Here is a 26,534-nt window from a genome sequence, read left to right as displayed (position 1 = left end):
CTGAGGCTCCCTTTTCTGCCAGGTTCTCAGGAGAGACGAATACTGTGGCCATAGCAACAAGAACTCAGTGATGACCTTCTGGGTACCATGTGTCACCACCCACTGCTCTAGCACAAGCTTTCCTGAGAAAGGCTGTATATGCTGCAGTCAAGGGCCTGCCTTTACAATTCAACTAACCAGGGTTTACGTCCAAGCTTTCTCACTGTCTTAGCCTCTTCTCCTGTTGCTATGACAAAATCCTCTGACAAAAGCAACCTCAAAGAAAAAAGATTTATTCTATGTTACAGGTCAAGGTACAGTCCATCATAGTGGGGCAGTCAAGGTATTGGGATCTTGAAGCAGCTCCTTTTATTCCTTCCAAGTTTTCAGAATAGAACTCAGCAAATGTTCCTAAGTGTTCACCTCACTTTGTGCATTTTAAACTGTCCAGCATCCCCTGCTAAGAAAGTAGTTCCTCCCATACTCAAGATGGGTAGTCCCAGATCAACTACAATCAAGAAAATAATCCCTCACCGGTCTGTGATTCTCAATTCTGTCTAGTTGAAACTTAACACTAATCACCACAGTCACTGACTAGTCATCTGGCTGTTGACAAGTGACCTTGTCTTTGAACCTTATTGTTTTCACTTGCAAAATGGATATATTAAAGACAATAACATTATATTGGTTATTTTTCTATTGTTATGACAAAACACCATGACCACTGCATCTTATAAAAGTAAACATTTTATTTGAGGCTCACGGTTGCAGAGGGCTAGAGTTCTTGACTGTCATGGCTGGGAGCATGGCAGCAGTCAGGGAGGCATGATGATCAAGCAGTACCTGAGAATATACATTTTAACCCACAAGCATGAGGCAGAGAGAAAGCTAAATGGGAATGTCTTGGCCTTTTGAAACCTCAAAACCCACTCACAGTAATGAACCTCCTCCAACAAGGACATACTCCCTAATCCCTCTCGAATGGTTTCACCAACTAAAGACTGAGTATTCAAATATATGCACCCATGGGAACCATTTTCATTTCAACCACCACAAATATCTATCTCACATGACTAGCACAAGAGCTTAATCTAATAAGATATTGAATAAAGCAACATTGTGCAGGATACAGGACAAACCCTTAGTATTTTATATGTATAATTTGTACATAAACGTAATTGTATTTCTACAGTTTTTTAGCCCTTATTCTTCAATTAAAAATTCATTTTCTGGGGTTCAGAAAAGTAAAAATATTAGGATGCAAGAAAACAGCCACATACAGACAGCTTATGGTTTGAATAAGCCAAATTTGCTTCGTACTGATGCCTTAGCCTTTACTCCAAAATTTACTCACTTAATTGTGCACATTAAGTTCACTAGTAATTATTTTCATACATTTCTTATTCACAATACAAACAAAAGAAGCCATATTGTCACATGTCACTACACCAAGCACTACAACAATATATATTCAACCAACATTTGTGGAATCATACTAAATTTATAGAAATTAAGCAGAATTCTGAGTCTATTTCTGCCTGTGGTCAATACATGACCTTGGATTAGCCATTCATGATCAATTTCTCACTCACTTACAAGGCAATTTCTCAGGCTTTCCCCAGTGTAAGGCCATAGCTATAATAGAGAGGACAGATGAGCCCAGAGTCTGTATGATCTGCCACTAACCCCATGTTTGAAAAGCAACTGCTTCACTTCTAAGTGTTTGTTTTTTTCAACTGTATTATAGGATGGTTTATACACATCCACTTCTCATTCATAGTTCTAATATAACTGACATTTCATTTTAGGATTTTTGCCCTTCAAGGTCAAGGCTGTTCAGCATTGTGTTGTGTAATAGGAGAACAGACGTGTTTTCTTCCATCCAGAAGTGGCCACATTTTCCTAGAGGCCTCTGGAATCTTGCTAGATGAAATCTTCCATAACAACTCACAGCAATAATGATCATTAATATTGCATGCATGTGGTCATTAAAGTAAGTAGCATCACATGATATCCATCTCAGATAGATTTTTTTTTAAGCTGAGATTATACGGATGCTTTAGCAAGACAAATGAAAACCAAAAGGGACTGCCACTTAAGTCCTCACACAATCTTCCCTGTATGCAAGGTAATGAAGACAATATGGGCTTGACTTGAGATACTCTATCTTCCGTTCCATGCTCCTTTGCTTTCCAGCCATGCAACTGTGGACAAGTAGCTCAAGTACTATAGTCTCCAGTTTCTCTACTTGCCTCATAGGGTTACTGCAAGGATCACTACAAACAATAGCTATGGAAATTTATTGTAAACTGTTAAACTCCCTACAAACACAAGGCACGGCTATTACTGTAATAAAAAGCAAATGAGACATTAATATTTTACAAGTGTGGATTGGGCAGATAATTTTTTAAGTATTCACATATAATAGGGTTTTATAAATACACTGTCATTCTTCTTATGAATTGCCTAATCATCTCTGTTCAAGTGCAATATTCTCCATCATTTCTCCTAAATATCTCACTCTGAAGCAACAATTTATTATCGAACTATGAACAGCATTTGGGGAGAAGGATAGAAAAATGGACATGTACATATTATGAATAAACACAAATGCAACATGAAGACAGTGTGCTTCGTTTATAGGCCCTGGTGTTAAATAAAATACAGATTTTCTTTATGGATTTGTTAGAACTGCAAGTTAACAATATCTGTGGTATGAAATCAGGTTTAAAAATCTCAACCCTACATGTAGCCCCAATTAGTTTATATTTGGCATTAACATGAAGAGGGGAGAAATTAATCATGGTTGGATGCACTTTTTTTTTCTTCCAAATGTTTAAAAAAAGTTTTACAAAGCCTTTTGGAGTCTCTGTTGGCTAAAAAGGAAATCCTTTTACCATTAACTGCTCCTGTAGAGAAAGCCTGCTAGCTGCAAGATCGTGATGAGGATAAGCATTAATTAAATCTAACTGTGAGAGAATAATTATGTACACATATTCGTCAGGGCAAGTTGTCACTATCCAGTAACAAAGTTGGATACAAACTCCATCAGCAGAACTGTCAGGCGGCTGTTAAAAGGATATAAATGTGTCCCAAAAGGATCATTTCATTTAGGGGGGTAAAAATTGGATTGCAAAGGATTAATGAGGCAAGAGGTTTGTGTTTTCAATTGGATGTAAAATACAAACCAAAGAAGTAGTAATATCATCATTTAACCTTAATGTTTAGCTGCATTTGGATTTCACACGTGGTAGAGACAATTAGGCCCCTCATATCAGACCAACATTTTCCATCATGAAATGAGATTAAAGGCTACTTTTTTCTAAGTTAAATTGCACAAAAGTTTATGGCGAAATCCTAAAATCTAATTTACACAGATGGCATATTCTTAATAATAATTAGGCAAGAAAATGAATAAAAATCCCAACAGAGTAATTAGGATTTTCAGAAAGGGGTCTTTTTAAGGTTGCTGCATTCATGTTTGCTGAATTTCACCCCAAGCTATGAGGCCTGTGAACGTGCAGACACACCACAGAGATGATGTAAACACAAATCTTGGAGGGGGCACTGAATGCAGATGGGCAAAGTGTGCAAGAAGGGGCAGCAGCATGGGACACAGATGGATGAAGTTCAATCCGGGTCCCATTCATGACTCACTGTGTGAGCTTGGAAAACCTGCTGCATGTCTCTGATCAGCTACAGTAACATATGAAAGAATCCAGAACAGTTAGGTGAACAAAACTAGGGACCCATAGCTGTTCTTTCCCCTCAGCTACATACTCCCCAAGAATAAACAAACCAATAAAGCCACCCCCACAGTGCTGGCCTTAAAACTGCTTCTTCCCACAAGTTCACCTTTGCTGGAGAAATGTGAGGGAGTGAGGGCTTTCAGTCATAGGAAAAAGGGGCAGGAAGGAAGCCCAACTGGTGTCATGGCAGATTTGATTGACAGCTGCAATAGTCAATGCCAAGGTCATATATTCTGTGATGTGCTAACAATCAAGAATAATCACTGTACTTGAATGCTGAAGTTACTGACTGCTTCATTGTTACTCTATACCCTGACCCTGATAGGAGTGGCAAGCGCCTAGGTCTGATGGAGGTAGTCCCTCCAGACATCAGCTTAGAGAAGAGGAGCTGCAAGCTTAAAACCAGAATCAGCTGTAGCAGCCAAGGAGGCTTCTCCTATGGCAGACTCAATTGTCAGACTGTGACTTGATGGTTGTGCTGAGAACAGAGGAACAGAGCATCACACAAATGAGCTCTGAGGTTACAATGACCCTTGCGACTCTGAGGTATTGTAATCTCTATCTACACAGCCTGTATTTTCAGGATTAAAAGAAATTATTTTATTTCATTCCTTTTTTCTTTCTTAATGGATACATAAAATAGAATTATACATACTAAGGGGGCAATATGTAATGCTTTGATACCTATACATTGTGTTATTCAATCTGTCTTTACATAAAGTGTATATAGTCATGATTAAAAATTTTGCAGTCCTTTTTCTCTGGCTTTTTGAAATGTATATTACATGATTATTGTGGATAATCACCCTACTAGGAAAGCTTCTGGCTCCTGACTAAATGGAATTTGGTTCCCATTGATCACCCTTTCCCTATCCTTTCTTCTCCTTATTCTTCCTTTAGCCTTTACAACAGTCATTCTACTCTCAGCTTTTGTGGGACCACACAGTGTTTGTCTTTCTCTGTCTGGCTTACTTCACTTAACAGAATACTCCAGTTCTATTCACAATGCTACAGGTGACTTGTCACTCTACAGCTATTTCTAAACAATCTACTTGAAAACCAATATGAATTAAAAACAAAAATGAATTACTGGAGATATCCCTATCTCAGAATCTATGATGATTTCTACTGATATGTAACATTCCATGAAAGAGGATCACACCAATTCTTCTCTCATCCAAGGCACATCCTTGCTTAGCCATTTTGATAAAATTAAATTTGTCGCATTCAGTATTGTATCACTTCATTCAGGACTGTATGGCTATACAGCACACCAACCCTTCTCAGACAGTTCTTTTTGCAAGTTACAAAGACTGGCAGGTATTATAGTTGTTCTCTGCAAGTATTCAAAACTAGATCCTGTACAGGAAATCTGGGTGTGGTAGCTACTTGTCCGGTCACTATGATAAAACACCCTCACAAAATAAGCCTAAGGAAAATGGGGGTTATTCTATATCATAACTCAAGTATAGTTCATTGTGATGGGTAGGGCAAGGTGACAGGAGTTAAAACCAGCAAGTCACACTGCACTGACAATTGAAGCCAAGAGCAAAGAACGCATTTGCTCTTCAGACTTTCCCCTTTTCATGGAATCCAGAAACCAAGTCCAGAGAATAGTATCACTGACAGAGCAGATATTTCTACCTTAACTAACCTCATAAACATGAACTTCCCTAGTCATGCTCAGATGCCAAACTCCCAAATGACTCTAGATTTCATGAAATTGACAAGACAAACCACCATAATGGGGGAGGGTTCTTCTGTACATAAGACAGAATGGTATCTTGACAAAATGATGGCTTCCATGAATTGTAGAATAAATATGATAAATATGGATTGAAACAACACACAGCCACCTTCCTTTCATAGTGATTGTTTCTTGTGAAGACTTATTAACTTCAATATCCTTACAAAACAAAATACATGAAACAACAGCAAAAAATTAAACCAGCAAATATAGATGACTCCCCCCAGATTGAAGTCTGGATTGGAATAAATGTCTTTAAAAGACAAAAGATTTAGTCATGAGAGTCATCATTCAAAAGGAAATATAATTAAAGGAAATTAGGACAAAGTCAGAAAATTTCATCATATGATAGATATCAAGACCCTAAGAAAATTTAACATTAATTTTAAAAATTCATTAACATTTTTCAGGGCAGAATTTTATGTAAGCTCATTTGCTCATCATTTCAATAATATTTTTCTTGTTGCTATTATTATTTTGTGCATTTGATTTAATGGAATAATTACTATATAATACTCTCCAGCTTTTACTATATACTAACAATTTAAATATTTCTATCATTTTTACACATTTAAAACTGCTGTTCTTGCATATACCTATAAACTTACATTTCACAGTGGCAAATAGTTGCTTATGTGATAAATTTATGATTCTCTTTATTCCTAAAAAAATCATTTTTTTTTTTAGCCATAGTCATTGAAAAGTACATTCTATCATACACATGCATTTCTCTGAATGTCTTCTTTGGTTAATAATGTATGATGTCCACCCTGCTATCCTCTTCTTTGATGGCTAGTTTTATGTAAAACTGACATAAACTAGAGTCATTTGAGATTGAGCTGCAGGCAATAAGGCATTTTCTTAATTAGCAATAGATGGGGGGAGGGCAGTAACCTGTAGGTGGGGCCATCCCTGTGATGGTGGCGCTGGTTTCTATAAAAAAGCAAGCCAGTAAGATGCACACCTCCATGGCCTCTGCATCAGTTCCAGCCTGCCTCCAGATTCTTGCCCTCTTTGAGTTCCTGTCCTGACTTCCTTTAATGATAAACAGTGCTATGGAAGTATAAGCCAAATAAACCCTGTCCTCCTCAAGTTGGTTTGGTCACAGTGTTTCATCATAGCAATAGTTACCCTCCCTAAGATGCCTTCACTGTCAGCCTTTGTATCTTTATGCTTTAAATGGATCTTTGGAGAACAGAAGATAGCTGGATTTTGTTTAACACAATCTGTCTCTGAATTTTAATAATATAAACTGTACATATTGTGTTTCCTGGGCTATTAGTATTCTTCTTATCTAATTGTCTTTTATTTCTCTTTGTTTATGGGACCTCTTACTTTCTCTTCCATTCCATCATCATCTGGAGTCACTATTTCACCAACTTCTAAACTCACAGTTTGTTCATAATCTCATCCCTTATAGCTTATGGGCCTTTTCCTTCATTTTGAGATGAATTTGTGTTGTTTTCTTTAAGTTACAGTTTTTCTAGCCCTTGTATAAATGTGCACGTGTGTATATGAAATAGGAAAAGGCAGTTTTTACTCTAATAAGCTTTTGAAAAGTTTATTATGCATTTTCCTACTTTTTATTCTGTACAGGAATGGGAAATTTTGTCCTATCAGCAGAACACAGTCAGAGTCTTTGGCAGACTTTAACATGGATAGCTTATAGCAGTAAGAATCCTTGGTCCCCTCTGAAATCTTTTAAGTGTTGACCCCTTACTGTCTTCGTTTAAGTCAATACTCTAGTCTTCTACATTTGCAATAGAATGGCTGATTAAGCTGAACATGCTGCATTCTAGGACTTCTTTAGAATGCATCTCTAAACTCTGTACTTTTCTCATAATTACTCCAAAGGCCTAAGAATCACTTGGCCAGGTTTCCTATAGCAATGACATTGATTCAACTTTTCGAACCAGTTTTCTATGTTAGTTACTTATCACTGTAGCCAAATAATAAATCAGAAGCAATTTAATGAGAGAAGTATTTATTTTTGTCAGTTCATGATAGCAAGGAATGCATGGCAGCAGGCTGCTTGCTCACATCTGTGTGAGTCAGAACAGCAAGAAAGGCTGAAGCTAGTGGCAATCATAGGCTATAACCCTCACGGCTTGACCCTCCTCCCAAGCCGCAGACATCCACTTCCCCCAGCTAGGCCTCCTTTCTTCCATAAACAGTGCCACCTGTGGGGTACCAAATGTTCAAACCCTTGAGCCCATGGAAGACAGTTCATAATCATTCAATGCAATGTTATACAAATAGTACATATAGAATATATATTCATATACATTTAAGACTAAGAGTTTTCCAAAAAAAAAATAGTGATGCCTAATGTATAAGTATAGTATAGTAAGACCTTGATAGAACAGCCACACACACTCAGCAACAACTCCTCATGCCTTGCTCCGAGTGCCTATTTGGAGCACAGCTTGAAAATGGCTAATGTCTCAGGCACTCCATGACATTGCCTCAATATGTTTAACCATGTCTACTTTAAACATAGGAGAATGCAAAACCACTCTCTGTAATGGTCTCACCTATTTACCCACTTGATTACAGTTGAATCTGAAACAAGCAATAGCTACTAACATCTGTCTACGTGCTTTATCAAAATTCTCCAACAGCCAACACTAGTGTGGGTCAGGTGACCTAAATGTTTTTACATGCTCAAAACATGCTTTACCTGAAAAGAGGCTGTTTAATTTGTAGGTTCTTGAATAGGGACTTGAATCAATTCTTAAATCTGCTCATTTCTGACAGAGATAAGAATCTTTTCCTGAAATTTCTACACTTAAAAGCAAGCTGACTAAGAAAACCTTGAGACACATTTATGAAACCCTATAGCATATGAATGAGCCTGCAGAGCTTGATGAACAGTTACTAAGGTGAACAGATGCACTCAGGTCTGGGTCCTGCCCTACTGAGACCTGAACTGTCCAGCTTTGCCAAGTGCAAATGCTTGACTTGAAGTAAGTACTTCTGTATAAAGACAATGTGTTTCAGGGTATTTTATTATATGAAAAACTAAGTGACATAATAACATTCCATTTTGATGAAGGAAGTGCCCTCGAGTGCTGTCTTTAGCCATCACCAAAGCCTGGTCTAGAGTCTCTTGTTAAACCCCCTTGTAGTTGCCTTTCAATAGGCAGACCTGGTGGAATTGACTGAGAGCTCCCTGACACATTTCAGATGGACAAGGGAAATCGCCTGGAGGTGACATACACTTTCTAGAAAGCAAACTTCTTTGAAAAGCACACAAGAAAAGATTTATGGAGGTTGCTATGTGCTGAGACTTCTGATTAACTCTCTCACACCTGGTACAGACACAATTGAGGATAACCTGGATGGTAGTAGTATTGTCGCTGGCTGTACACCTAGGATGACATCTGTGGCCAATAGAGGAAAAGCCAGGGACCAGGTGGAAAGGTTTCCTCAACAAAGATGCAAAGCATTCCCTTTCTTTGAATGTTCTAAGATTCTGATCCAGGTTACAGCTAATTCACAGCATCAGTTGAAAGAGAATGACAAGTATACCACATTTGCAGATGCTGGAGATGGAATCCTGAGGATAGTCAACAACTCTGCTATATACCCACTACACTCAAGGCAGGGTTAGTGTTCAAACAAGAAGTTTATTTCAACTCCTAAGTTTGGTCAATAACAGCACTTCTCAATCACATTTACAATCAAAGGCAGCTTAAGTTGGAAAAGATTGGTGCAAATTACCTAGCCTATCACCTTTCCTTTCTAAATTAACAACACAGATTTATTATGTACTCACTATGTTCAATGTGGCTTGCTGAATACTTTACATACATTAAGTCTAGTCCTCCCAGCCTTCCTATAAGAGTAATCATATGATTGTATGATTTGCACATTAGATAATGGAGACATAATTTATTTTCGAAGTTATGCAAGTCAGTGATGAAGCTGGGACAAAGGCTGTATTTCTCCTGAAGGAGAAACTTCAGAATCCTAGAGCCTCGGAAATGGGAACACTATAGCATGGAGAACGGGAGCTCTTATCTCAGATTATGCAGTCACACTGATTAATCACCCGATAATTTATCAAACATTAATTGAGCATCTGCTGTTTGTCAGGAAGGAGGCGAGTCAGTGGGAACTCATGCACTGCCTGGAAACCACTGCTGCACTTGAGCAGATTCATTAAGGCAGAAGAAGATATGAAGTGGCTATAAATTATTCTAATAAAAGGCAATACATGATAAATAGCTCAAGAAAATCAGGAAAGGGGATATAAAAAGTTGGAGGAAGAGTTCATGACTTTCATTCTGGGAAAAAAAGTTAAAAAGACCTCATAAGACAAAAGTGGCTTTAGATTCCTCCCCCCAATTTGATACAAAAGCAAGCTTTGTATGCTGGCAATTGAGGAGGGGTAGAAAACAGAGCTGCAGAAATGGCACAAAGGTAATGAAATGAGAGATTATTTTAGCATGGACTTCAGGCACCTGTGGTTTATCTAGACCTCCTAACTGAGCTGTTACCATCTACTATTTTAAACCAACTTGGTTTTGATGATGCAGTGACTAAGTACCTTTGTCAGAAAGGACAGCTTCTCAATAAAACCCTTTCAAATTTTGTCATATCAATGTCATGTATACTTGTTCCAAACTTTGACAATATCTGTGTGGTCTCCCTAGAAATGCACAGATGAGTCCTTGGCAGGAAGGGGAGACTGCCACAGTGTCTAAAAGATCAGCATAACTATGATGGTGACCAAAGAAACAAAGACAGACCCTGGACCTGCTTGTCCAATATTTATAAGCAGAGCAGACAACTAATCTAAAGTCATTAAAGTTTCTGGTTACTTTATTCCAACTAAGTGAATAATTTATAGCCACTTACTAATAAAAAGGAAGAATATATGTGTCTTAACATATGCCTGCTCCTAGGGACAGTTTCCCAAGAGAAAAGACCCATTCATTTTTTCCTTCTAGAAATGTCTTCCCAACCTACTCCCTGGTTAATATCAAGACATCTTCTGAGGATTTCATCCTCTGTGAAGCCTTCCTTAATTATTATTCCATGTTGGCAAGTATTTGACATCAACCTTCAACGCCTCACTGTGGCTGTGTGTGTCTGATTCTTCTGTTCTTCCTTTAATAAATGATAATAAATGATTACTGTTGATGGACAGAGATACAAATAATACACACATCTTATATATGTATAGCATCGTGAAAAGGTTGAGTAAATACCTTAAAAATGCACAAAGCAGGACTAATATCCTAACTTCTGAACTCTCTAGAGTCATAAAAAGCCTGACTGGGGGAGCCCTGGCTCTGTGCTCTCTCAGAAAAGGATATGTCTCTCCTTACAGAAGACTGTAGCTCCTAACACTCTCACGGCAGCAATGATGACACAGAGAAATGTGCCAATGCAAGAGAAAATACATATACTTCCTTGTAGTTACTAGACAAAGTTGACATAATTTCACAGCTCAAAGAACATCGCCAGGGTAGCTAAGAGCAGAACTCAAGTCATCTTGTAATTTAAATGTGGGCTATGAATTCACAGCCCCACAGTTTATTGGTTGGGTAATCTCTGACAAGTCGCTTAAAAAGTGTGAACTTTGGTTTCTTGCTTTATTAAACGGGGATAACACACATAGGCTTTTTGGAAGCCTTTAAATGAGATAATATATGATGGGACTATGTCTAGAATATATTAAATTCCAAATAGATTCTTTGTAATCTTTGTATTCCATGAGTCTTCTCACTAATTCTTTTATTTTTTCACCCAGTCATCTACCTATCCATCTCTTTCTATTCATTCATCCTCACATGCAGTGAAACATTATCCTAGGCAAATTCTTTGTTACACAAATAGGCTACAGAGAGCATAAAAGACTGCGCTTTCCTTCACAGAACCATGAAAGTTGAAAAACATGACAGATGTTTCAACCTGTCTTTAGAATGGACAATAAGAATAAAGGAATGATAAAGAGGAGCTCCATGACTGGAAGGGATTAGAGACAACAGTGGCTCCTTCAGGAGGGGCATGAGATGAGGACATGCTTCACAGAGAGTACTCCAAAGTTAAAGTTTGAAGGTGAAGAGGGGCAGGTCTTTCTAGCAGATCACATTTAGTACTAATATAATAATTGGGTCAAGGGAGAGTAGGCTAGCATTGGCTATATAGAACAATAACCTAGGGCTAAGAGTCAGAGAAAGAGTGGAGACTTGGCTCTAAAGAAACCTGTGCAGCTAGTCATTGCTAGATTTTAAATCTATTAAACATTGTGTCCTTCACCCCCTATGTTCGTGATTTTGAACCTAGGTAAATATATTCCTGTGGGGCAATAACACTGACTACAATAAGACTAAAATACAATAATATCAACAGGAGCACAAAAAGTAACAAATGACAAGATGATCGAGCACCTATCCATTGTGCATCTTGTGCTTTGCTCTGCGCTATTGTGCTAAGTGCTTTACCTGATTTGATTGTACAAAAATACTTGGAAGGGGTACTATTGCCCTCCCTGAATGGTTCTTCTCCTTGGGATACAATATTATCTGAAGATTTGAAAAACTGTTAAATCATTAGCTAATAAATGGTATAACAAACCCAAATCAACTGTGAAACAGAATGACTGGTGTGTGTGTGTGTGTGTGTGTGTGTGTGTGTGTGTGTGTGTGTGTACAAATGTAATGGCAGCCATGGTGTACATATGGATGTTAAAGGACAACTCATGGGTTTCAATAATGGGACACAGGTTGTCAGACTTAGTGGCATGTGACTTTACAGGGTATCCGTAGAATGTTTTTAAAAGATGGAATCAGACATTTAGACTTTATAATCTAGGTCATTTGAGTACAAAGGCTGACCTTTTGGTTCATGATCACCTGCCTTAAGAAGCCGTACAAAGACCTAAATAAGCCCTTGTTGCAGGTGACAGAGTATAGGGAAAATCTTCTTGGCAGGAAGTGATGTGGCCCGATTCAGTGTGATCTCAAAAGACCATGGTAGCTATCATGGTAGAAAATGGATTTTGATTTGTGTGTGACGAGGTTAAATGAAAAGGGTGCTTCAGGAATCCCAGTTAGGTGTAAGGATGTGCCAAACAAGATATAGATTATGGTCCAGAAATAAGGAGTATATCTGTGAGCCTCTAGAGGCCAAGGGTGTAGGGTCTTGATGGTAGTGAATATCCTGACTATTCTTTTTTTTTTTTTTTTTTTTCTTTTCGTTTTTCGAGACATGGTTTCTCTGTGCAGTTTTGGTGCCTGTCCTGGATCTCATTCTGTAGACCAGGCTGGCTTCAAACTCACAGAGATCTGCCTGGCTCTGCCTCCCAAGTGCTGGGATTAAAGGTGTGCACCACTGCCACCCAGCCTGACCATTCTTTATGAAGGTTGACAGTGTGCCCAGCACCCCCCCCGGGGCGGGGGGAGGAGGGCAAGCCTCTCTTGGATGTCATTTCTCACCTGCATGTGAGGCTATTAGGCTAGCATTATTAACACAACTCACAGAATGGGATACAGAGGCTATGCACCTCTTTTACTTACTTTATAAAGACCACCCTGACAGACAATTTCAGAATTAATTTTCAAATGCTTTTAAGAACCATCGCCTAAACTTCAGGAGCCTCAAGAAGCCCTTCCTCACATTTGAAGAAGCCCTCCTCTGCTTTATTTGAGTGTGATCCCTCCTTTTCACAGCCTTCAGGACACTGGGGAGTGGCTACTTAACAGCTGCCTCATAAAACCATGTCACAGACATGAAGGCAGCAATTAAGCCCTCCAATAGCCTTCCTTGTCAGATGAGGTATGCTACAGCTTAGCATCTACCAGGCCTCTTAGGAGGAAACCTGAGCCATAGAAACACATTGGAGCTGCTTTCAGCCATGTGCTCAATTCCATGACACTGGTTCTCAGCTACCCATTCCATCTGCTGGGAACTACTGGGCACCACACATTGGGCGTGGAGCCTAATGAAGCAGAGAGAGGCCAGGTGCTCTCATTCTGGGCCAGAAGGCCCACAGCCACCTCAGCAGCATGGGGAGGGATGACACGATGGAAGACTGGGGAGCCAGACCATCATATTTAAGCTTTCTGATGGCTTGTGAGGGGTAATGGGGCATTTCTAAGTTGGGTTTCTGAGGATGCTTCTGTTGGACGAGATGTTAATAAATGTTCCAGAGTAAAAATAGAGTCTGCAGGCAAGATGGTATCACAGACAGTGAATTCAACAAAGCAGCCTTGCTTTTCATACAGCAGGCTTCCCAGAGCCTTAACAGAATTAAAAACAGTGCAGTAATCTCCAAGAATTGGGTGTGTACAGAGTTTTGGTTGTGAAATGCTACTCTCCAAGAAAATGTGCATTTGTGTGTGTGTGTGTGTGTGAGAGAGAGAGAGAGAGAGAGAGAGAGAGAGAGAGAGAGAGAGAGAGAGAGAGAGAGAGAGAGAGAGAGAGATGAATGTGTATGTGTTCTTAGGTATATGCAGGTGGACACACACATATATGTGGAAATAAAAGAGCACCAACCAGTGCTCTCGATCAATTTCCACCTTATTTTAGGAGACAAACTCTCTCCCTGAAACTGCAGTTCAGTGATTCAGCAAAAGTAGCTGCTCAAAAAGTCCCAGGGACACTTCTGCCTCTGCCTGCCCAGCACTTGGATAACAGGTATGCACAACAACACACCAATTTTTACATGGGTATGGGGGATCGGAGCTATGGTCTTCATGATTGCAAGCAAGTACTTTGCCTACTGAGTCATCTCCCAAGGCCAATGACATCTCAATAGCTTCTGGTGAACAGGTGTGGATGTATAATATGCTCCTTCCTCTTCTCTAGCAGAATCCAGATCCAGGGGTGGCAACAGAAACACCATCACCTTGTTTGTGAACTATTTATGAAATGTTTTAATGACATTGGTTTCATTACTACTTGTCAGTCTGTCTGTCTGTGGTGGGGAAGCAATTTTGGAAGATCAGGCTGCTTTTGTTCAGCAAGGACTTTTTTCACACCATCAATTCCAATAAAATAAAACTAGAAGTAATTTTAGATGCTCATATATTCACGAAGCATTTGTTCAATACTTTGTATGTTTTAGATTTATAAATATGAAGCATCTATTTGGAAGAGGAAGATAGCAAACAAGCAAAGAAAAATAATCTTAGGCTATATTCCATATATATATGCATGCTGAGAGAACAGTTGGTTGCCAATTCAAAGGGAGAAAAAAGTCATGCCTGATGAACATGGGAGAAAGTGCTGATATCTGAGCTGAGAGATGAAAGGTGAGAAGGAATCAGGTAGGACAGTAGCTGTTGGTAAGGGAAGACGCAAAAAGAACAATGCACCAGAAGCATTAGTGAGTTCCCGGGCTCTGAAGAAAGGATGTGCTAGCTGTGTTCATGAAACAGGACAGCAGCAGCCAGTTTGGCTAGAGTGCAACAAAAATCAGAGCAGACAGTATTGGGGAAGACAGTAGGAACCAGATCCTCATCATACAGCGTCTGCATTGCAGAGTTTAGAGTTCAGATTCTATTCCAGGGAGATGGGAAATTGCCGAAGGTCATAAGCAAATCTTAACTGCTCTAGGATTCTGAAAGAAGCAATCTAGCTGTTCTGTCTAGGGAGACTGAATCACAAGCAGGGTATAGTTACAAAGAGGAAGCAAGAAATGACAGTAGTCATGGTGTGACAAAGAAAGGCAGAATGATTTTTTATGTACATTGAGGAGCTACACTTGGATTTATTCATCAGAATGCTGAGACTCCTTCTAACTAGCAAGTGATGACCATTTAGTATCCATTCCCAGTAAAGATCAAGTGCTGTGTGCTCATTAACAATCTCATCTCAAAATTCTGCTCTGATAGGGAATAGAGAGCTTACAAAGAGAAGGTCAAATTTTCAGAAAAAAGAGAAACAAAAGAACTCTATGTGCCATTTTTTTAAATATTGATGTAATATGAAAAACTGCCCACTTGTCTTACAGTAGAAGTCTGCTTATAAAAATTGTGAAGCATAAAATAGATAGTTTTGAAGGGTTAGGTGATATAAAGATGTTTAAGATAAATAAAGAAATAAAGTCAGATTGGTCTTCAAAAAGAGAGAAATGATTTACTTGAAGTCAAATAGGTTCATGGGGTGTGAAACATAAGAAGGCAGAAGAGCACTTTTGGTAAACTTGAAAGAATAAAGATGCATAGGGAAAGCTGGGCAAGATTTTTAAGTGATTTGAATATACAGCCCAGGAAAAGACACAGGACAGCATTTATGTACTTCCAATGCATGCTGTCTGACATTCTCACCATTTTACTAGACTGCTATAGCATTCTTACAGTTTAATGAGTCTCATTTTATTAAATTGGAAAACCTAGACTCAGAGAAAGTGACGATTATTCCAAAGCTGTAGAAGTTGAAAGTGACTGGGTTGGCATCAGCATACCACCATTGCTGATTTCAGGGAAATTGCTATGTGTTACATGAATTTCAAAAATTAACTCTATAATTCCCTCTGCTTCCATGCATGGCCTCCTGTAGACATGAAGATCTTGTCTGCCTTTCCACCATCCTTAGTCAAAGTTCACAGATTTAGGACCCAGACATCACCAAAACAAACACCAACCACCATCCTGCCATGTTTTCAAACACTGATTTGGTTCTAGCTGTAAATATCATTCAACTAGGAAAACCACCCCAAGATCTCTATGCAGCTAAGGAAGGAGGGAGAAAAAAACAAATTATCATATACACAGGTAACCAGTACTAACATATCTAAAGAAAATCCAGAAGACTTCATAGTGAGTTGTGACTGCCACAATTAATGACGCCTTTACGGAAGTGTGCCATTTAAGTGTTTGGAAAAATGCTTAGGATTTCAAAAGTACCGGACATGGTAGATAAGCTACCAGGTTTGGGACTCTGGCTGAGATTTTCTGACTCTACCGTTTTTTTTACAGCAGTGGTTCTCAACCTGTGGGTAGTGACTCTTTCACAGGGTTGAATATCAGATAGCCTGTGTACCAGATATGTCCATTATGATTCATAACAGTAGTAAAATTACAGTTATGAAGTAGCAACAAAATAATGTTATGGTTGGGGGTCATCACAGCATGAAGAACCATATTAAAGGGCCTCAGTGTTAGGAAGATTGAGAAGCACTTCTCTAGGGGATCCTCGAATTATTATACCTGCTAAAAGAGGACTCTGATGAATAAGGTGTATATATCATTTAGCCTGCTGCCTGGAATAAGTTAGGTGTGAATAAACGGGAAAAGATAATTTATAGGGGTCAGTTTATTTGTTTATGACACACAGAATGGAAAAAGAAGGAGTGTGGAGGTCAGAGCACACAGAGTCACTAGAAACAGTAAAGAAATGAATGTCATATAGTTTGGAAGGCCATATTCTTAGCTTGAACATACAAATGGTAAGCCCAGAATGAAGTTATCACAGATGGAAGATTGAGAGGTACAAAGGAGAGCAATGAACCAAAGATCACTGAGCAATCTGGGAAAAACTGAAGAGTAGGTTCAGAAATCAGACAATGACAAGTGGGGTCTTCCCATATATAAAGTCACACAGGTGGTCAGAGGAAATGATGATGTAAGAGATGGAGTGAAAAAACAGGAGGGGAGGGGAGACATTGCGGTGAGATAGGTGTACCTTAGATATAGTGACAGAATAGAAATAAGAATCAGTTCCGTCTAATCTATGATGCCAACTCATCCTGTATTCTTCAAGGTCCTAAAATGTGCTTCCCCAACAGTTTTCCTAGGGGCCCTTGCATCTGACTTCCAACCAATGGTTCTCATGCCTTCCACAAGGATGCTCTGCTTCTCTTGCACTCTTTGTGGGGATGCCCTTGAGAAGAGTACCTGCTTCTTGAGGTTCCTGTAAGAGGAGTTTTCCATATATATCCTCTCATCCTCATAACCACTTAAAAATTTAGAGTGTTAATTGTCATCCTCAGATGAGGCAGCATGGGTCTCAGAGAGGTTATTTCTAACCCCAGGGGCACACCCCATTATCTTCAAGGGGGTTTAACAGAGGGGAAGTGCCAGAAGTGATAGGGGGAAGGGGGAGGTGAGGGAGAAGGTTCCCAGGATCTAAAAACACAGGACATACTTCTGTCTTCTGGCTCGATGCCGGAGTTCCTACCTCGAGACTTGCTCCTCCGCTTCCTCCTCCCTGCAGAGGCACTGCGCAAGGCTGGCTGCAGCTGACCGATCTCCACTGGCGTGTTAGCGCGGAAACTCTCCTTGAACTTCTGCATCAGGGACTCCACTGTCTCCTGTGTCGCCTCAGCTGCTGCTACAGGGTGGCAATGGGGCTGAGGTTAAGGCTTGGCCCACTCTCAGTCCCTGGGGGACTGGGATTGGCCACCTTGAGTCTCTGAAACTCTATCTTTAACCCACTAATGATAAGAAACTACAAATCAAGTCACTAGCCTAAGGACAGATACAATTGTCATTATCTATCACCTACTAGATGTTAGGCATTGGAATAAGCCCTTGGGATATGATGTTGAAAGTTTAGGTACAATCCATGTTTCAAATAATTCCTAATACAGTAGGATATACATATCTGGGAACTTCCAATATCAGGCCACAATTCTGAATACAGAATATAACAACAAGGTACTTTAGCCATCCAGAAAGTCAAGGCAGCCTTCTTGGAAAAGGCACTATTATAACGGAGGTCATAATGATGAGAGGAAAGCAGCAAAGAAAGCAGAGCAGGACAGGAGTGAGACTGTCCTAAGCAAAGGAGAAGCAAGTGTGATAATCTGAGGACACAGGGTTGAGGCTCTTTCAACAAGAGAAAGGAGTACAGTATGGGTGCACACAGAGGGTATTACAAAATGAAGCAGGAGGATGAGAACACAATATTTAGTTTAGATTTCATCTAAATGGCAAAGATTATCATTGAATGGCTTTAAAGGAGAAACTGACATATGTTAGTTAGGTCTCTTTGTTAACTATAGGACTGATGAAAGTAAGGGGAATACACATGGAAATGGGAAAGGAGACCGGGACTAAGATTTCTGCATAAGCCATCCATGGGTAATGGTGGCCTGAATTGGGACAGTGACAGTGAAGTTCACATAATAGCTTAGTGATAAAACTGCAGTATTGTGGGATGCAGGTCATGTAAGGCCATACCCCTTATCAAGGAAAGAACAAGGCCTCCACACAAGCCATACTATGTTTCTCCATGCTAACAAGTGCTAGCCAAGCCTGCAAATGTGCCAATCCAGGTGGAACAACCCACTGGTGACTTCTCCATGGCGACATTTCCAGTTTCCAAATTGAGACCAATAGAAAATCCCAGGGAATAGAGAAAATGAGATCAGAAGTACAGAGAGAAACTGTAGAGCATAAAAAGAAAAACTAGGAAGGACTGGGAGAGATGTGAGAGACTATCAAAGGCAGGGAGGAGAGCAGCGGAAGAAAACAGGAACAGCCAAATGGCTTCAGTGCCTTCGTTCTGAGAAATGCCCAAAGACAGCCCTGACTTTGAAATCTTCAAACTCAGTCTCCTTCCACCCACTCAGCAGAGGCTGGGGAATTTCTTCTCAGGTGGAGCTCCCTACCACTTGATGCCACGAGATGGCGTGCACTAGAGATTCATTTTTCTTTGCGTGGATTTCTCCAGATTAGACAAAGAACGCCACCCGCCCCCCCCCCCCCCCCCCCCCCCCCCCCCCGGCAACTCTCAACACCCACTTCGTGTTTTCTCAGGGAAAAAAAAAAAAAAAACAAACTATCAACTTAGACAGATGTGTCTGCAAGGTAAGTCAAAACCAGAGGGTGGATTTGGATATTAGGTTCTGTGGGAAGCCCCATCTTCAGGGACACAGGAAGAATCAGATTGCTAAGAAACACAATTGACAATGCAAATGAACCATATGGTGGCATTCTAGATTCCTCACCGACATCTTTTGCTGTCTTCTCCCCAGATATCTCAAGTCAGGTCTATGAAGGTGATCCAAGGAGATTCCACTTACAGGCTCCCTATCCTAACCAGAGGTTACAGTATGATTCTGAGAAGCCGTGTCATGTCAAGTTTAACTCAGTATACAAAGAAAAGAGTGATTTCACCAGGATCATAAGAGGATGCTAGGCTGTGGTCAGATGGTCAGAGCAGGCAATGGTCTGAAATTCTCAAACAAAGAGAAGAAGAAAGAAAGGGGTGGGGAGAAGGAGAGACAAACTTCAGGAAAGAGAAAAGGCAGTATCTACAGGCTGGGAAGGAAAATCTCACCAAGGGAACCTCCATTTTCATGTTGGATTTTCAGCCTCAATATCCATTAAAAAAAATCTTTGTTTGTAGTATTTTATTATGGCAGCCCTTTGGAAGAAGCAAACAAAGTTCCCTTGTGATGTTTATCATACTGAAAGGATGATGAATATGATTTAATAATTGGCAAATGAGTGTGAGTTGTATAACAAGCATGTACTGTAATTGAATGGTAAATGATGATACAAGGGGTTGTAGCAGAAAACTAGTATCAATGAATCTAAGAAAATAAAGTGATAGCAAGCCATGTGAGATAGTATAGGAAATGAAATCAGAAGCCTAACCTTAACCTTGGCCCTAACCCCTGGGGGTTAAGTTGGAGAGCAAGTTGAACAGGACCCTAAGTCCTCCTCCAGTCTTGACACACATATGTGCACATTCATGCTCATACAGAGGAAAATGGAGAAAGGGGGGGAGGAAAAGAAGAATGAAAGTAAAAAGATCACCTAGGGTCATAGCATAGAATATAGTCCAGGAAGAGCTGATGGTAGCCTGGAGTAGGGTAGCAAGGGTGGAGATCCAGAAGTAGAGAAAACAATGGAGAGAATGGGGGAATGCTGAAATAATGTATATTGAGATGTCATCAAAGTTGAGGGTTAAATTGGATGTAAAACACCCACGGAATGTGACGTGTTATAAAGATAGCAAAAGAAAGGGAAGTAATGAATTTGGCTCCTCTTTTTCTGGTTTTGAAGTACTGTGAAATGGTGGCGCCTAGGTGAGATGAAGACTACATTTGACAGAAATAAACATGAGTATAGTTTTTGATTAAGAAATATAGTGGCCTTTTAGATACATCTGAATGGAGAGAAAGGGATGCAATCATGAACTTGCATGAGAAAGCATACTCTGTGGCTACTCCATGCACAGGGGAATTAAGAGAGGTTGTGAAGACCCTAACTCTGAACAAGAGTGGGCTCAACCACTCTTAATTCCCCTGTGCATGGAGTGATATAGGGTGTATATACTCCTGACCTATGCCAAATGCTCTCTATTTGTATCACCAGTTCTCTGCCTCTCCACCAGGTTCAATATGCCCTACTGAGATCCTGTAGGATCATCATCTGGCTTCTTGTCATCTGGCTCCTAGCTGGGCTAGGCCAGTAGGGTGCTCTGGTAGGAAACTGGAAAGGAAATATAAGGGTAGTTCTTTCTTCTCTCCTTCTTGTTTATGTAGCATATTTCTGATAAAGACTAGAATTCTAGATAATTATAGATTCTGTCAGGGTCCCCTGTTTCACAGTTCCAATTCTTATGGGGATCAATAAAGCCATTTTCCCATCTCTACATCTTTGTTTCCAGTCTATGGTGGCTCTTTGATATTTCTTGCCCAGGTATATTAATATTTTTACCCTGATACCCTTCACTGTGCCTACACTTCCACAACAAGCCCCCTCATTTCATTCTCCTACCAGCTCCATTCCAGCATCCTTCTTTATCTGGCAGAAGCCTTTCCTGGGGTACTAACCACATCTCCTTCATGTCTCTGACATTCTTCAATTCCTGACAGTCAGCTCCTCTCCTCTTATTTCTGTTTGATTTTTTTTCCTAAGCTGATATCGGTTTAACTAATTGTGTCAGAGGACAACACACGGAGGGGGGGATGTTTGCTCCTGTGAACTGCAAGGGCTTCTGATCCCAATGTAGCAAATCCCATCCATCTGTTTGGCTGCTCTTGACTTGGCGACAGTGCCAAGAGCCCAGACAAGCTTAGGGCGGCAGTGCTCATGGAAAGCTCTTCATGGCTGATGTCATCCTGTACTCTATTGCTCCACATCTCCACCCCTCCTGACCCCATTCAACAGCTCTCTCAATATCAATATATCAAATTATCCAAACAAGCCACATTACTTTCTGGTACCCACAAAGCTCTGCCTCCCCGGAGTAGCAAAATATTCACCCATCGCCTGAATGAATGCAACAGATGGTGCCTGATCTGAGCATCTCGCAGGCCCAGAACGCAGGGAGAGGAGGGGGGCTGCCACCTCCTTCTGACTAACACATGAGAGATTGTCAGCTTAATGGGGATAACTATTAATGTCTGAGGAGAAGAGACCTAAACCCTGAGAAGAAAAGAGGTGGAAAGAAGAGGAAGGGGAGGTGAACATAGGTGTGTGGGGGGGATCACACTCAGTGATAGAGGAAAGTATGATAGAAAAGTGTTGTAAATAGGAAGGTAATGGAGAGGCAGAGCACAGCACAGCAGAAAAGCAAAGAGTAGGGAGAGAGAGAGAGAGAGAGAGAGAGAGAGAGAGAGAGAGAGAGAGAGAGAGAGAGAGAGAGAGAGAGAGAACAAACCCCAAGTCACTCTACAGAGGCACAGAGGCACAGAGGCATGCCAGTTTCCAGATGCAAGGCAAGTTAGGGCATGTTGCCTGCAGAAGATACCCAGACAGACAGAGACTCAACTCTCAACTGTGCAATCAATTTACCATCCACTGCTTTTTCTACACAGTGATGTCTGAAGGCTCTTCCACGGAAATGTGCATAGATTTGGGTTCAAATTTCAATAGCACATCCCTCGTTCTCTTTAAATATTTTAGACACTTCCAATCTGTGTTAGAAAAAAAAATCACAGTTCCCAAGCACCAACAATTTGCCTGGAAAGGATCTTTGCATTTCTTTGTATTTTCTCATTTCCTTCTCCTAACAGATTTGAAGAGCAACTATCATCAACTCCTGTTTAGACACATGTAGACATGGACTCAGAGAATTTGGATGATCTTCCAAAGCCACAAAGCGGGGTTTGAACTCACATAATAATGACTGATATTCCAGCTCCATCCACTGCACCACCCTTAAAGGCATAGCCTCTAGCCAGCTTGCTGTGTAGAGATGGGTAAATCAACCTTCTAGTTTGGATGGCATTTCTTCAGTCTTAAATAGGTGCTCTGATGGCAGCCCTTCTTCAGGTTATGTAGGCAGGGAGTCCCCAGCCACCTAGACCTGACTGGGCCCATCTCAAGACTTCCTGGAGGTCCAGGCTCTGCTCTCATCTCTTCCTGGCATTGCTCTCTTCACTATAGATCTACACAAAAGAAGACAAGGTAATCTGTGCATGTTCATTGGTTATATCGCAGCAGTGTAACCAATGAATCATAAAGATGGGAAAACTCACTGGATTAGTCAATTTTCTGGTCCCTATGGGGAAACTCCAGGCAGAAACAACCTAAAGGAGGAAGGACCCACTTTGGTTCACAGTTTACTAGGATACGTCAATGATGATGGAGAATGTATGGTGACTGGAGTCTCTCCCTATGACTGTGAGAGATTGCTGCAGTTGCTTTCTATATAGTTCTTAACAACAACCAGGGACTGGTGTTGGAAGCAGTGAAAACTATAACTTCAAGGTTCTCTTGCTCCCCATGACCTATTTCCTGCCTCTTAAAGGTTATTCAACCTTTCAAAACAAGCACCACCAACTAGGGACCAAGTGTTCAAACACATGAAATTGCTGATAACATTTTACAGCCAAAGCTTAATACCTACTGTCCTGAAGTTATTTGATCTACATTGAAATGTTATTTCCTCCAAATTGGCACAGTCTTATTAAGGCTTAAGTCTTGGCAAGGTCCTGAAACTTACAAGATTCATAAGGACTCCTCTTAATGTAGTTGTAAATGTAGTAAGTGATTGGTGGGAAGAGGAGTCTCTCTGCTTAGCTATCTCTGAATCATGCAGGAAGCTCCAGAAATACAGCTTCCATGGCTTATAAATATGCGCCAACATACCCAATGTTGACATGGGTGTTAGAGATCCAAACCCGGGTCCCTACGCTTTCACAGTAGGCACTGGCCACCTGAACCATCTCCATACTGCTTCCCCATCCCCTGGTCTTATACATTTTCTTAAATCTTTGGTATCTAATACAGCTTATCTTCAACATCCAGCACTGTGCTGACAACTGCTATTTTTGTTTCTCCACTCCCCTCCTTCAAGTTTTTGGATAATTTAACCTCAGTTCTGATACTGGTTAACTTACAGCATTGTCTTGAGGAAGCTGTCATATTTAAATACTTGAACAAACATTACTTTGAATGTATTTGTGGTGGTATTTTTAGATATTAACATTAGACTAGGACACTGAGAAAATTCATTGCTTCCACATTGTATGCATGTCTCCTGCAATCAGTTGAAGGCCTTGATAGAAGAAAGACTGATCTACCTGAAGAAAAAATAGGCTCTCTGCGTATTTGAGCTAGAGTAGATTGTCCTTGTGGTCTCTAGTTGACTTGCTACCCTCCTCAGCAACATAAGCCAATATCTTATATAAATGTATTGATGGGTAGAGATCCAGATCCAGAATGCAAGTAGCCAATAATGTACATATGTGTATATACACTAATACTTATCTCAATTTGTATTTTTAGGCTTTTGACTGGACACATTCAGACTCCAGGATTAAGGACAAGGTGGTAAATGAAAATGCTTTAGTCTCTTGGTACACCTTAGCTAGAAAGACCTAGAATAAAAACAAGAACTATCCAGTTCTCAGTTTGTCCAAGTCCAGCCATAGAAAGCAACATCTAATGTTTTAAGGAGTCTTTTCATGAAAAAAATCAATAAGAAAACAGCCACTGTTCTTAGCTAGATGTAAATGCTTCATGAAAAATTAAAACCCAAGTTCACGTTTTTAAAAATGGCCACTTCTTCCCAACTCTCAGGGATTGAAAAAAAATGATTGATAGAATTTTCTTACTCTTTAGTTTTTTTTTTTTTTTTCTGACATATATTTTCTTAAACCTTTGGTGACTGGTCCAGTTTATCTTTAAGCAAGTGCCTGCAGACAAGACAAATGAGTGAATAACAGTAAATATAAATTGAAAAGCCATGGAACAGCCTTTTCCTATACACAGGATCTTGGATCTGTCAGTTAACTTGAAGGCTTATGGGGTGGTCATGATTTCAATTGGGAAAACTACATCAAGTTTGGAAGACAGAATCAAATTTGTGATATTTTCTTCTCTTCTGATCAAAGCACAATGCTGCCCAGGTTCACTGGAGCTGGTTTCATGTTCCCTAGCCAGAGCACAGATGGTCTCTAAGATTCCTTCCGGCTCCAACATCTTGTAGTTCTAAATGTAAACGAATGCGCTTTTGTGAAAATGAATGTAGTTACCACGGGGCCTGCTCTCCTGTTTGCAAAGCACTTAAAAAGTATTTCTTTTATTTTTGAGATTATTACATCATTTTCCCCTTCCTTTTGCCCTTACTCCTTTTCAAATTCCTGGCCTCTTTTTTCATTAACTGTTGTTACATACATGTATATGTATATATATAGCTACTTGTATGCATGTTTTGGGGGCTGACCATTTGCTATTGGATAACCAGTTGGTGTGTTTTTTCCTGGTCCAGGCTATTTCTCCCACTTTTAGCCTTCCTAAGTTGCATGTAGTTCTTTTTATAGGGTTGAGGTCTTCTGGGATCCCCTTCTCTGTCCATGTCAGCACATTATTTTTACAGCTATTGCTATCTAGACCAACTGAACTCTCTTTTTGCAAAGGCCCCGGAATTGACAGTTGATTGCAAAGGCTGGGCAGAGTTGTCATTCAACCACCACTGAGTTCTGTTCGTGAAGAAAGGGCCTCAAATTATCAATAAGTAGACAGGCTATATCAAAACTCACTTCATTAGCAACTTTCAGTGAGGTGTGACTCTGGAAGGCTCTGAAATTAACCAGTTTTATTTCTTACACTTCTCACTGCCTCTAAGAGTGACATTTATTTAAACCCTGTGGTATCTCCTTCCCCAGTGTTCAAATGAGGCATGACCCAACTCCAACAAACTGTTTTTGACTAAGTGAAATGTTAAAGTGCCTATGACAGTTCATGATACAGTTATTTAAAACTGAGACTTAATAGTACTGCTTCAAAGATCTTTCTTTCCTCATCAGTCATAAAAAAAGTCCAAAAGCTCTGTGCAGCCTATGTGGCACAGCCTGATGGGATTCAGTCTCTAGCAAAATTGCCCCTCCTTAGAAAATTCATCTCTCCTAAGACTTTCCAGGATAGTCACACCATGTGTTTCTGTGCTCCTTTAGACTGGAAGGCCATATACATTGTGGAATTCTACCTCCAAAGGTATTTCTGGGTGGGGGCCATATTCAGGTATGGGAACAATAGACACCGAGATGAACTGAACATCACCCTTTTCTAAAACATATCAGTGGTATAGGGAAAGAAAACATAAAGACAGTAGAAAAGAGTGTACTGAATTCCTGTGTAATGGTAACACTGACCAGGAATCCCCTAGCTGCCTTTGTGGTTAGAAAGGCTGTAGAAAATTCCTAGAGGGTGTGCCGGCTACCGAGCCATAAAGGATGCAGAAAGTGGCATGAGGCAAAGAAAGATCAGAATTTGTAGGAAAAATTCCACCAAGTTTATTTTTTTTTCTGCAACTTACACTGAGAAATGTTTTTTCACATCAATAAGACTTTATCTTTCAGTCAGAAAGAAGTCTGGGTATCGTTAACTCACTCCTGTTTCTTTCCTTAGATTCTAATTTAGAAATCTTATCTTAGTCAGTAACCCTAATATCCACCCTGCTATCCTTGTCTGTGTCTAGGCTCTGGTCCCAAATGCCATGGTGCACTGTGTACACACAGTGGAGATACAGGTTCGATCTTTCATGCCATTATGTCCTCACTGACTTTTTCAAACCTCATCACCTTATGTGTTGAATAAACCATGAAGAATTTGTGCCTTTTTAAAATTTTGTGTGTTTTGGTTAACATTTAATGTAATGATTTTTGCAAGATGCTTAACATACTATGCAAAGTAGAT

The 26,534-nt window shown here is 40.1% G+C and overlaps 1 protein-coding gene across 5 annotated transcripts in view; it reads right to left on the bottom strand.

Annotated features, from left to right (window-relative positions):
- Window positions 1-26,534, bottom strand: part of Astn2 (astrotactin 2) — a 947,200-nt gene that overhangs the window by 667,251 nt on the left and 253,415 nt on the right. For 2 of the 5 annotated variants that reach the window (XM_052714945.1, XM_052714947.1), the window contains exon 4: window positions 17,611-17,763. The exons of 2 other annotated variants lie outside the window; for them this stretch is intronic. In XM_052714945.1, coding sequence (XP_052570905.1) covers window positions 17,611-17,763 — 153 coding nt within the window. The remainder of the gene's footprint in view (window positions 1-17,610; window positions 17,764-26,534) is intronic. One more of the 5 variants, XM_052714946.1, reaches the window with a different exon arrangement.

Source organism: Peromyscus californicus, unplaced genomic scaffold (assembly GCF_007827085.1).
Source record: "Peromyscus californicus insignis strain IS unplaced genomic scaffold, ASM782708v3 Scaffold_5__1_contigs__length_169319896, whole genome shotgun sequence".
Lineage (NCBI taxonomy): Eukaryota > Metazoa > Chordata > Mammalia > Rodentia > Cricetidae > Peromyscus > Peromyscus californicus.
The sequence above is the reverse complement of the archived record's forward strand: the minus strand, read 5'-3'. Positions and strand labels throughout refer to the sequence as shown.